General features: G+C 35.2%; 1 protein-coding gene across 2 annotated transcripts in view; it reads right to left on the bottom strand.

Annotated features, from left to right (window-relative positions):
- Positions 1–13,663, bottom strand: part of NADK2 (NAD kinase 2, mitochondrial) — a 49,054-nt gene that overhangs the window by 16,833 nt on the left and 18,558 nt on the right. The window contains exons 5-8 of one of the 2 annotated variants that reach the window (XM_043599839.1): positions 11,944–12,027; positions 10,190–10,326; positions 3,825–3,903; positions 939–1,004 (exon numbers count right to left, since the gene is read on the bottom strand). In XM_043599839.1, coding sequence (XP_043455774.1) covers positions 939–1,004; positions 3,825–3,903; positions 10,190–10,326; positions 11,944–12,027 — 366 coding nt within the window. The remainder of the gene's footprint in view (positions 1–938; positions 1,005–3,824; positions 3,904–10,189; positions 10,327–11,943; positions 12,028–13,663) is intronic. The other variant, XM_043599846.1, reaches the window with a different exon arrangement.

Below are 13,663 nucleotides of genomic sequence, written 5' to 3'. Positions count from 1 at the left end.
TATCCCAATCTGTATCTAATCCTTCAAGTTACCAACAGTTCCTGGTCAACTCGTGTTTTTTAAGTTACATGTTAATGTGCCTTTTGAATTGATAGTAGGCTAAGAGAGATAAAATTCTAAAGAAAATTCTCAGTACTGCATCAGTGGGCAAAACTAGGAATAAAACTAAAACTATAATTTCTTTAGAGATTTCTATTTCTTACAGTATTTCATAAATATTAAATCAAATGGGTTTTCTGACACCAGAAAAAATGGCACTATTCCTTAACTGTATGAACATACAAATTTGCAATTATTCAAAAAAACTTTTGAAACATGTAAAAGCTTATTTTGTAAACTGTATCTTAAAATAATGGTGTCATTGATCAACACTGGGTTATTTTTGCCCAACAGATAAAAAAGTTAAACTCTTAATATAGCTTTTCCAATAATGACAATTATTAGGCTTGCAAACACTAACATTCAATGGATAATATTATCTCTTATTTTAACCCTTTCAATTTCTCCTGCCAAATTCAATCTTTAAAGGTTTTACATGGCACAACTCCTTTTCATTTTTTCTCTGAAGTCACCATTCTTCATAAAAGATAGGCCTAATATTCACATTTAATCTATTTCATAGCTTTGTTATGTTTTCCTAGAATGTTGGGAATTTTAGGCATATTAGGAGCCTATTACATTCAGACAAGCCAGTCAACTCTACAGGAATGGCTGCTATTATGCCAGAATCACACTGAAACAAAAGATTGATTAGAGTTAAGTGGGGACAGGAGAGAAGCAGAGCTGGAGAGGAAGAAAAGTATAGTCAGGTAAGAGGTGTTGAGTCCAAAACAATGAGCAAATTTAGTGTCATTCTCACATGCAGGTTTATCAAGATTAGTCAACTCAGAAATTTTTTTTCAGGGAAATTATTTTTTTAAGGCAGCAATAAAACTCACAGTCCCTTTAGAGTGGGGATACTTCTTCTTAAATTCTCCACTGCTACAGCCCAAGAATAAGACATTCTAGGTTAGAACAAATAGGAGAAAAGAAAAAAAAAATTGGGCTTTTAAAATGTTCTTAAATGTAAGAACATTATAAATGAGGCAGGAATAATATTGCTGCACTTCATATTTTTCAAGCAAAGCACTTAAGTTTTCAGGGCATAGTGAAGCCTCAGTACAGGACCTGGAATCAGAAATACTGGGTTTTATATGACAGTTCTAATGCTAACTAATTAATTATATGACCATGGACAAGTCATTTGAACTCTTCAAATCTCAGTTTTTTCACTGATAATTACAACTACCCTTTCTCACAGGGTTGCTATGAGAGTTTAATGCGGTAATACACACAGTGCCTGACACACAGCAGGCATCAAGTGTTCATTTCCTTTCCAGCTAAGGGTCTATGTCATAGATTCTTTAAAAGTAAGTTCTAATACCTCCAATAGTGAGGACTTTTTCAATAGCATCAGAAGCGAACCCACTGCTCTCCTGATCTTAGTAAGGATATAAGGTGAGGCTCAAAGAACACAAAAAGAAGCAGCATCAGACATTATTTAGGAGATAAACCAACCAAATCACTGCTGCCACAGAAAACAACATTCAATCTAAAATCTAATGGGACTTCACTGAATTCCCAAAAGTCTGTCAACTGATCCCAGTTTTCCTCCTTTTATAAGTTATTTAATTTTTAGTAAGTACAAATTATAAAGCAACACTAGTAGAAGCTCTCAGAAGTTACAACTTTTAAAATATACAAACCGAATAACATAAGCCATTAAATGGCTTCTCTAGGATAAACACAAACTTACAAAACATTTTTACCTTTGTCATCTATTATTTTTTTATTCAGGTATAATTAACAGTGTTCTATTAGTTTCAGATGTACCGTATGATTCAACAATTGTATACATCTCTCAGAGCTCATCAAGACAAGTGCTCTCTTAAACCCCTCTATCTCTTTCACCCACCACCCCTCCCCTCTGGCAACCACCAGTTTGTTCTCTGTATTTAAGAGTCTGTTTCTTTTTTTTCTATTTGTTCATTTGTTTTGTTTCTTAAAATCCACATTATGAGTGAAATCACATGGTAATTGCCTTTCTCTAACTGACTTATTTCACTTAGCATAAACCCTCTAGGTCCATCCATGCTGTCACAAATGGCAAGGTTTCATTTGTCATCTATTTAATGTAGAAATTTCTTCAATTTCATTTAAAGTTGTTGCTTTCTGCCTTCTGTTTTTAGTAATCATGACTAAATTATATCACTAATTAGAGATACATTTTCTGCCTTCTTTATCACATAAAAGTATCCATGATTCATTTCCATATTGCTTCAAACTTGGTATATAGCAAAAGAAAAAATCTTATGTATAGTGTCAGTCTTATTACTATGTTAAAATAAATATATTTATACTTTACGTTCTGTAAAGAATGTATGCTTAGGATTCCTTTGAAGAATAACTTTTACTTTTAATACTTTAAAAAATTACACATTTTACCACGCTCCAAAAAAAAATAAGATCCCTAGTGACTCGCATGTCACACATAGCAGGTACACAATATATTTTTACTGAATAAATTTAAAATTACATTAATCAAAATAATTATAACTAAAAAAGATTGTCCAAAGCATGCTGCTGAATCAGGCTTTGTTCTTTTCAGTACTACATGAGTTAATGATTGGCTAAAACAGAGATATCTTCTTTAATTAAGACAAACATTTCTCATCATAATTAAACTTCTTATGAAAAGACAGGACAACGAACAGAATTCCAGAATACATGGAACTCTCAGTAAACTAGGGAATCAACTACATGATCTTCAAAGGGTCACATGGTTCTGGTAGCAGCAAAGTGGGACAGATTCATCTCTAATTTTCCACTCCTAATTCATTTACATCTAGAAAAATGCAAAGTCAAGTTCTAAATGACAATGAAGAATTAAATTAACGTTACATTATTGCAGTCATTTTACAACTGGTAACTAATGTCACACGAAAAGTTTTGAAACAAAATTCTGACAATTTAAGCCTAAGTTATACTCAACACCCACAAAACAGATTTCATCAGTAATAAAATACTATTATTTTTATACTAATGAAGAACTTTATTAACCTTAATATTTGCTAATAATGGTTACAAATCTTAAACTGTCAATATACTTGACATACGATGTTGCATAAGGGATACAATTAGCACCAAGTAGTATTCCTGCCCAACATGTTTAGCATGAATCTCATCATGCATAGGAAAAAAATCATACAAATCTAAAACAAGGGATATTCTACAAACCAACTGGGTTAGACTATTCCAAAATATTAATGTCATGAATGAAAAAACAGTGTGGGACTGAGGAACTGTTCTTAATTCTAAAGGGCCATGATGGCCAATGCAATGCATAATCCTTAACTAGATCCTGGATAAAAATAAGCAAACAAATCTACCTTAAGGGACACTATTAAGATAATTAGTAGGGAAGTTGTGATATGGACTGTCTACAAAAGTTTGTAACAACTGCAAATGTATGCCTAGTATATCATTCTGTTAAACATTTATAAAGCCACCTATATGATAGATTAAAGGCTCTGCAGTAACAGGACCCAAATAACTTTTTGTTTAATCTAGGGTTTCACAAACTTTTTTGGTCATAGAACCTTCTTTCCCCTTAACACGTATTATAAATGTGTGAGAGGGTTTTGGAAATATTTCATTTAATAATTCACTTCTATTACTTCTACCACCTTAATTATTCATAATTCTTAAGTTATAGAAATTGAATAAATATCTAAAAAATACTAAAACATTAAATTCCAAACTCAAGATCACAGGTTTAAAAGTACCTGGATGATAGACTCTCCCCAATGAAGACTTCATTTAGTGCCCTCACTGGCAAAAGCTGGGGTCCTGAAGCCTCAGGTCCTGAAGGTGATGAAAAAAATTTTTTCAAGACAACTTGTTTAAATCTTAGAAACGTTAGGATTTCAATTTGATGAGACATTACAATATTCACACTTTTCACTATAATCCATACTTTAACATTATTAACATATAAATAAAATATCTTAAAGTGTTCATAATAGGGGCGCCTGGATGGCTCAGTCAGTTCAGCATCCGGCTTCAGCTCAGGTCATCATCTCACCACTCATGGGTTCAAGCCCCGTGTCAGCTCTGTGTTGACAGTGTGGTGTCTGCTTCAGATTCTGTCTCTCTCTGCCCCTCCCCCGCTTACTCATGCTCATTTGACTCTCTCACGCTCACTCGCTCGCTCTCTCAAAAATAAATAAAACATGAAAAAACTGGGGCGCCTGGGTGGCTCAGTCGGTTAAGCATCTGACTTCAGCTCAGGTCATGATCACAGGGTCCGTGGATTTGAGCCCCGCATCAGGCTCTCTGCTGACAGCCTGGGGCCTGCTTCAGATTCTGTGTCCCCCTCCCCTCTCGGCCCCTCCCCCACTCACGCTCTGTTTGTTCTGTCTCTCAAAAATAAATAAATGCGAAAAAAATTATAAAAAAATAAAAAATAAAAATATTAAAAAATAAATAAAATGTTCATAATATGAACCTCAAAGTCACCTAACACTGCTGCAATGAAGCCTCTAGCTCTCCAAAATAAGCCTTAATTCTTCTTGAAACAATTTTTCAAGACCGAGAAAATACATATTTATTCTTCTCATAAGATTTTTGTTGTCACATTTAATTTCTCTCTAAAAGCTTCAGAGGTAGAAATGATCAAGTACTTCCAGAGGAGAGCCACTTTGAAGTTAAGTGGCAAATTACACCCATGGCTCATACTGGAAACCAAATCAGTTATTATTAGAGATCAGATTTCTTTTTTTAAAATAGAAAACTTCAAGAGTGTTTCTAGCAATAGTAGTCCTGAAGGAACACTGCCACATCTCCTTTCATGACTTCTGAAAAATGTCTTTTTTTTTTTTATTCTATAAGGCTATATGCACAGTTTATGTAATCTGCCTTGATGATATTTAAACCTCACTTCATCACAAAATCCTCCAAAGGATTCCCACTGCTTTCTTGATTAAAATTGCAACTGTCACCTTCAAATGGTTTCTTTTACTTATCTTTTATCAGTCTCCCAACTGGAAATGCCAACCTCATCTTCTCAATGTCACCAAAAGCAGATTCATTGCACCCAACTCTCGCTGGGCAAGCATTGTGGAACAAGTTCCCTTCTCTGTCTCCTCCATGCTTTCTCCTAAGTCAAAGCTTGAAAGTCTACCTGGACTGTGGTAACTAGCCTCTAACAGGGTCCCCAGTGATTCCTGCCTCCAGGTATTCACATTCTTGTGTAACTCTCTGATAGCATATTAGGTTTGGTCTATGTGACCAAATAGGGTACGATACAAGTGATGGTACGACACTTCCGAGATTTGGTTTAAAAAGCCACCCTGGCTTCCTTCCACCTCAGCCTCTTTTCTCAGATCACTTGGCTTCTGGGGGGTTGGGGGGGTGGGGAGAGACTTCATGAGCAGTCCAATAAAGAGGCCTACATAGTGAGGAACTAAAGCCTCCCGCTAACAGTTATGTGAGGAGCTGAGAAGCACATCTTCCAGTCCCAGATGTCTTCAGATACTGCTGTCCTGGATGACAGCTTGATCCTCCTCCCAAAAGACTCTAAACCAGAACTAACAAGCTAACCTGTTCTTGGATTCTTGACCTTCACAATCTCTGAAATCATAAATATTTGTGTTTTAAGATGCTAAATTTGGGGGTGATTGGTTATGCAGTAATAAATATCTAATACACACTATACACCTCATATACTGATAAAATCTCTACCACTGTCACCAACACAACCACTGATCTAATATTCTCCTGACTTGCTACCCTATTACTATATTCCTGTTTATATGTTTATTAGACACTAATTACACGTATCTCATTTCTTTTGGATTTAACAGTCTATGGGGGACCCAACGATGCTTTTGAATATAACAAGTTGTCATACAATGCCAAAGACCATAAGAAAACTTGTTATCTGATTAAATTGTACGATGGGCTAACGTGATCAGCTCAATCTCATAATATAGCTGAAAAAACTTGACACAAAAAGGTATATCAAAAAATGTGATATGTTTAATCAAATTCACATTAAAGATTATAAAACCTAACTTTTGAAATTGTCTTAATTTGGTACTAGATCTATCATTCTCACACATGTCAAAATTTAAGTTTTACAAATGCAAAAAACTAAATTTTATTCTTTAAATTATTTTTCTTTACATAAGGTAATTCCTTTTTCTTTTTAGTGTTTGTTTATTTTTGAGGGAGGGAGGGAAGGAGGGTGGGAGGGAAGGAGGGAGGGAGGGAGAGAGAGACACAGAGAGAGAGACAGAGAGAGAGAGAGAGAGCGAATGGGACAGAGTGTGAGCAGGGGAGGGGCAGAGAGAGAGAGAAAGACACAGAATCTGAAAAGGCTCCAGGCTCTGAGCTGTCAGCACAGAGGCTGACGCAGGGCTCAGACTCACAGACTGTGAGATCATGACCTGAGCCGAAGTCAGAGGCTTAACTGACTGAGCCACCCAGGCACCCCTATGCAAGGTAATTCCTAATGGAATTTGTTTTACATCTCCCCACAGATTTTCTGCAAATGCCAAACTAACAGTAGGTACTCACTAAATATTACTAATAAATCTGATTTCTCACCAAACTGAAACCATGTATTTTATATAGTCTTGACTTTCTGCCTCTATTCCCATTTCTCCCTATCCAAATTTTCCTTTCCATTTTGCACTTTTATTGTGTGTACTTGCTGAATTTCACCTAGAACCCTTTGTCAAACAAGAAAATTAAGATTGCTTCAGGTCTCATTAATCATCTTAATTCTGCCTATATTTTCTTTCATGCTAATTGACTACTACCAAACATTACCTAACCAATGAAACTGTACATTTATAACTTAATTCAATAGGACATGTAAAGGACAATTAACAATTTTCTATCCAAAACAATGGATTACAAAATTAATTATAATTTGTATTTTTAAATATAGAATTGTTATACTAGTAACAGGGACCACTACATGTACAATTCTCTTTCACCACCATGCTGCTATACTATGTTTCCAGGTTTACTTGCAGTGGGTACACCCATGAGACTAGTAATGGCCAATGAAATATGAGGAAAAGTAGTGATAAAGCCTGGCTCCTAAAACCTGCCTTAAGATACTCTATGCTCTTTCTTCTTTCCACAAGCTACAGAGGATCCAATAGAAAACTCAGAGGCCTTAGAAGATGGTAGGAGGCACTGTTTGGAAGTTCTTCAACACCCAGTTGACAGTGACATGAAATAGAAATAAACTTTCAATATGTTAAGCCACTGAGAATCTGGGATTATTTATCAAATCAATTCACTTATCCAAATTAATACAACTAGACTTGCAAATAAAGTTACTAATTTATGTGATGAAAAATTTTAAAAATAATAATATACCAACCCTACCTTCCCTTGAACATATCCTTTAACAACTTGTACATAAATACAATCCAATAAAGGATAGATTTTTCTTAAGCTGAAAAGTTAAACACACACAACACTAGAATTTTTTTTTTTTCCTCTGTAATCTTTGGTTCTAAATTAGAAAGCTAGGGGAGCCTGGGTGGCTCAGTCAGTTGAGCATCTGACTCTTGATTTTGGTTCAGGTCATGAACCCAGGGTCATGAAATCAAGCCTGACATAGAGCTCTGTGCTGAGTGTGGAGCTTGCTTAGGATTCTGTCTCTCTTTCTCTCTCTCGCTCTCACTCTCTCTCTCGCTCTCCCTCTGCCCCTCTCCTCCACTCATGCTCTCTCTAAAAAAAAATTTTTTTAAGTTACAACAGACAACATGGATGGAACTAGAGGGTATTATGCTAAGCGAAATAAGTCAGTGAAAGAAAGACAGGTATATGATTTCACTCATGTGGCATTTGAGAAACTCGACAGATGAACATACGGGATGGGAAGGAAAAATAAGATATAAACAGAGAGGGAGGCAAACCATAAGAGACTCTAAAATACACAGAACAAACTGAGGGTTGCTGGAGGGGAGGTGGGTAGGGGAATGGGTTAAATGGGTGATTGGCATTAAAGAGGGCACTTTTTGGCATGAGTACTGGGTATCCTATGTAAGAGATGAATCACTGAGTTCTACTCCTGAAGCCAAGACTATACTGATGTTAACTAATTTGAAGTTAAATTAAAAAAAAACCACATAAATATAAATATATTATTAGAAAGCTAAATCCAGGATAAAACATGGTAGCATATTTATACTCTCAAATCTACTCCAATATTTCAAAATTCCTAATGGCAGCCTCCTAAGAAATGTTCCCTACCAACTTGCTGAGAATTTAAATAGAAAAAAATGAGATACAATTTGAAATCTTCCTAAATTTTTTCTCATAAAGCTATAAAAATAACAAAACTCAACAAAAAAGCCCTCTAAAATAGTGCCTAGACACAGGTAAATATCATATAATTGCTTCTAACAAAAATAATTATTACAATAAGCATAGTCATTTCCAGTGTTACTATTGAGAATTCTGAAACTATTCTGATTCCAGATTCTTTATATATAAAATAACCTACTTCAGCCACAATCACCACCACCACTTCCTCTCTGAAAGCTTTCAGGAGCTTTGTTTCATCCCTAATATTCTGACATACCTTGGTTTGAAATCTGTTACCATTACTTGTGAGTCCTTTCAATTCAAAGAATGGTGCCTACATTTTGAGAAATTCTCTTGTGTTTTTTTTATTTTGAACATTTTCTCTTCTTTTTCTAGAAAAACATTAATCAGATGTGAACATCCTGGATGTTACTTAGTTAATAACTATGTGATTTTGTTTCTATATATATTTAGTTTTACAAACTAAACGGTAAATCTGAGACAGGAATCTGAGCAATGAATCTCTGAATATCAATCTATAGCTTTCCTATAATGTAGTTGGTGAATTTCAGAGCCAAATCTTAAACATCTCTGGTGGTAGCAATAACTTCTTTTGGTGAGGGATAAAGTAAAACTTTTAGTTAAAAATTTAAATCTTACTGCAGTCTTTGAAAAACAGTAATAGAAATCCATATGCATATGATTGGGTGGGGGGAGCATCTTTAAAACATGACATGAACACATAGTTTAAGAATATCCTAACCTATATAAACCTATAAATCACCATGGGGGGTGCCTTGGGGGCTCAATTGGTTACACATCCCACTCTTGATTTTGGCTCAGGTCACAATCTCATGGTTTTGTGACTTCAAGCCCTGTGCAAGCTCTGTGTGCTGATGCTGGAAGCCTGCTTGGGAGTCTCCCTCTCTTTGCCCCTCTCCTGCTCGCACTCTGTCTCCCTCTCTCAAAATAAATAAATAAACTGAAAAATAAAAAGCTTTAAATCACCATGAAAAACTCTGAGAACAATGACCATAAATAAACATCAGGTACCACGACAAGACAGAGACAAAACAGATATTTAAAGGTAGCTTTTCCTGGTAAGTTTAGCCAAGAAATGAAACACAGGACAAAAAAATATCTTTTCCTGGAGTCCGTAGATATCTAGTATATCTCTTGGGATCTTCTTGTATCATAAAAATCTTATAGTTACTGGAAAAAGTGGGAAAATATGGTTAAATTATAACCCACAAATTAACTCACAACTGAGAATTCACCTGAACACTCATAACAAAAAACTGCATATCACCTTATGCTAATATTCTCTTAGCAGTTTACAGAGATTGAAACACAAATCTTAAGGCTAAGATGCAAAATTTCTCAACAAAAAGGTTTTAAATCAATGAGCATAACTGTGGTGAATACATTTAAATACAACTATACAAGTGTATAATTATGATGAAATCTACATACTAGCTCGTTTTATTTCTACTGCTTTCTTTTTCCTTTTTGACATTTCAAAGATTAAGGCCAAGAATCTGTCCTTAAATATCAACTATTCTCTTAGACATTTATAGTCCTTCCATAATCAACAAGTTTTCAATCCTAGATAACATTTCTTCTGGAAATATGCTTACTTCTTATTTCAGTATCTAGTCATTAAATTTTACACCTGAAGTAGTTCACTGTATTTTCTTAAGTATGGTCAGTGGCACTAAAATCCTCAAATAATTATAAATTATTACTTCTAGAAATTAGAAATCAAAGGAACTCGAAGTTAAATATTGCTCCAAACACATCTAATTCCCAATCCACCTACTTTCATCATGGACTCTTTCAATGTTGAAGGCTCTGCTATGTTGATTCAAACTCAGCTGCTGTTCGTGAAGGTCCACGGGAACAGGGTTTATGCCAGTCCCTTCAAGGTACAATCTGATTCGTTGCCTCCATAACCACCTTAGAAGAGTGAAGGAAAATCAAATTAATTTAAGATAGAATAAAGTATTTTTAGAATTAGATATAATTTCACCAAATTAAAAAAATAAAAATATTAAAAACTAGTTATCCCATGAACAAATTATACCAGAAACATCCAAAACCCACAGGTTCCTACTCAAAGACCAATTTAGAGATTAGGTCTCTCAATTATAACAGAAATATCTAATGTATTTATATAGAATCTCACACATAACTGAATTAAAGCCAAATTCTTTATCATATATCCATTAAATCTAAGATACTGAGTTAGATATAGTTGCATTTTGCTCATACAAAAACATAACATGAAGAAAAGAAAGCACTCTGAAATTAAAATAATACTGTGTTCTGGTGGTCAGATTAGACAAAATTCCCTCCCTTAAAATTCTGTAATGATGATTTTTTTTAATAATAAAAAAGAAACCAATGACAAATATTGTAACATTTAAGATTATACCTAAAATTTAAACATTTTTGATAAAAGGAAAAAAAATCAGGTAAAATTAATTTCAAAACCAAAAACTGATGTGTCAAAAAGTTAGTGGGACAGATTCTGCTAGATTAGCATATAAAAATATACTCCCATTTGGTAGCTATAAACTGGTCACCTGTAGAGGTGCCAAACTTCTGAAATCAATAGAAACTGGAATCATTATTAATGATTCCACAAGTCAAGAAGACTTAATACAATTTCACAAAAAACAGAGAAAAATCTTTCTCCAACAATAAAAATCTAGTCTAAATCAGGAAATAAAAAAGTAGTCCAACTTGGCTCACTCTATTATCATCACCAACCCCATCTCAGCTCCTCCCCCCATCCTTCTTTTTTCAGGACAGCCTGGCCTCCGAACACAGTAAGTGAAAAAAAATATGAAAAAACATCCCCCTGCTTAAGATACACTTAATATGTAAAATAAAGACATCAGGAACCTTCAGCATAGTGGAGTAAATCCAACCCTCAGCCATTCCGGATGGGAGATGAGGATAAAAAATATAAAATCTCAGAATTTGAACACTTAATTTTAGCCAACAGTTTTAACTATCTTTCTACCAAACTGCTAAGAACACAGAACCAGGTTTAAAAAGTAAAAATGTGGCCTCTATCTCACTAATGGAGAAAACCCCTCCACGTGCAATTATGTTACAGGCCAAGGGCACTTGTCAGGGTTTCTGGACAGTTCCACCTGGACTAGAAGAAAGTAAGGTAGAGATGTTTGTGACTCAGCTAGTTTATTACTTTTTATGGTTACTGTTGTAACTACAGACTAAGCCAAATATTATCCAACTTGTACTGTTCAATAGCATTTTTATTTTTTTTATTTATTTATTTTTTTTATTTATTTTTGGGATAGAGAGAGACAGAGCATGAACGGGGAAGGGGCAGAGAGAGAGGGAGACACAGAATCGGAAACAGGCTCCAGGCTCCGAGCCATCAGCCCAGAGCCCGACGCGGGGCTCGGACTCACGGACCGCGAGATAGTGACCTGGCTGAAGTCGGACGCTTAACCGACTGCGCCACCCAGGCGCCCCCAATAGCATTTTTAATAGCACATATTTATTAACATTATTTGTAAAACAACTGTAAGAAATTCCTACCTGAACTCACCACGATAGAACTTCTGTAAGGCTTCTGGAAAGGAATGTGTATATCGAACAGGAAGACATAAATGACCCTCAGACCTTTATTTTAAGAGATTTGGAGTGGTGTAAAGGGAAGAAAGAGGAAAAAAAAATTAATTCAAAAGGTATCACTAAGCTATAAAAATCAGACATAAAATTTTGTAAATTTTTATTCTATACTTCATTTTTTTGCTACAAAGTTTTCTGTATTTTCAATAAGACAGAAAGACCAAACAGAAAGACCAAAGTGATTTTACATACAGCTTTAATGCCATGATACACAAAACTACTTAAGTTTCCACATTACAGTGAAACTAAAAAATAACAGCAAATGTGCCACTGATTCATTTCCCTATAAAATTATCTGATGGTAGAGTGACATTTGCATCCTACTTTTATAATATTTATCTATTAACTTTAGGCAAGTCATTTTAGCATCAGCTTCCTCATCTCTAAAAGGGTGATAGAACCACCAATCTCAAAAGGTTATTCTGAGGAATCAAACTATTTATGGTTCAAAAGTGAACCATAAATCTTTTAAATGTCATTTAAGATATTCCAAGTCATAAAGAGAAATCATAAAGCTTAATCCAATGCAATCCTTCATTTATTAAAAAAAATATAGAAGAATTAACTCCTTTTCAAGGCGTTAAAAGCTTGATGTATGGGGTGCCTGGGTTGCTCAGTTGGTTGAGTGTCTGACTTTGGCTCAGGTCATGATCTTGTGGTTCATGAGTTCGAGTCCTATGTCAGACTCTGTGCTGACAGCTCGGAGCCTAGAGACTACTTTAGATTCTATGTCTCCCTCTCTTTTTGTCCCTCTCCCACTCTTTCTCTCAAAAATAAACATTAAAAAAAAAAGAGCTTGATGCAGAGACAATTTTTTTTAAAAAATTGCAAATTACAAAGTGTTAAGATTGCCTATAGTTGCTATAGAAAGATGAGATAATATGGCACCTAACATGAGAAAAGGTATCCAGAAAGCTCAATCATCATTACATGATGCGTTGATCTTGAAGGAAATATTGAGAGTAGGCTTTGCAAAACAAACTCTTCATAATAACTACATTAAGTGTGAAGAGCAGAGAAAAACCTTTTTACAAGGTTGTGACTAGTCAATTTCTTTATCTGAGTGGATCAACACTGAAATTAAGACACTTAGGCCTTGCCTTTAATTTCTATACTCCCTGCAACACTTTACATAGTGCTAAGTATATAAAAGGTGTCAACAGTCATTTGATAGAACAATACCAGCTAGGGTCAACTGGAGGTCTAAAACATCCTAGAGAGAACAATCTCTCATGAGGTTATAGTCAGATATCAGCTAGGGCTGTGAGCATCTGAAGGTCTGACTTGGCCTGAAGGATTCATTTTCAGTGTGGCTCACTCACAGGGCTGGCAAATTGTGTGAGCTATTGGCAAGACACCTCAATTCTTCTGCATGTGAGCCTCTCCATAGGGCTGCTTGACTATCTTCACATCATGCTGGCTGACTTACCCCAGAATGTACAATCCAAAAGACCAAAACAGAAGCTGGAATACCATTTATGACCTGGCCTTAGAATCTACACACTGTCATACCATATTCCATAGGCCAGTCCTGATTGAATACAGAAGGGGCGAGGTAACCACATAAAGGTGTAAATGCTAGGCAGCTATCTTGTAGGCCAGCTACTACATGTCGTATACCCTATTT

This window comes from Prionailurus bengalensis, chromosome A1, assembly GCF_016509475.1.
Source record: "Prionailurus bengalensis isolate Pbe53 chromosome A1, Fcat_Pben_1.1_paternal_pri, whole genome shotgun sequence".
Lineage (NCBI taxonomy): Eukaryota > Metazoa > Chordata > Mammalia > Carnivora > Felidae > Prionailurus > Prionailurus bengalensis.
The sequence above is the reverse complement of the archived record's forward strand: the minus strand, read 5'-3'. Positions and strand labels throughout refer to the sequence as shown.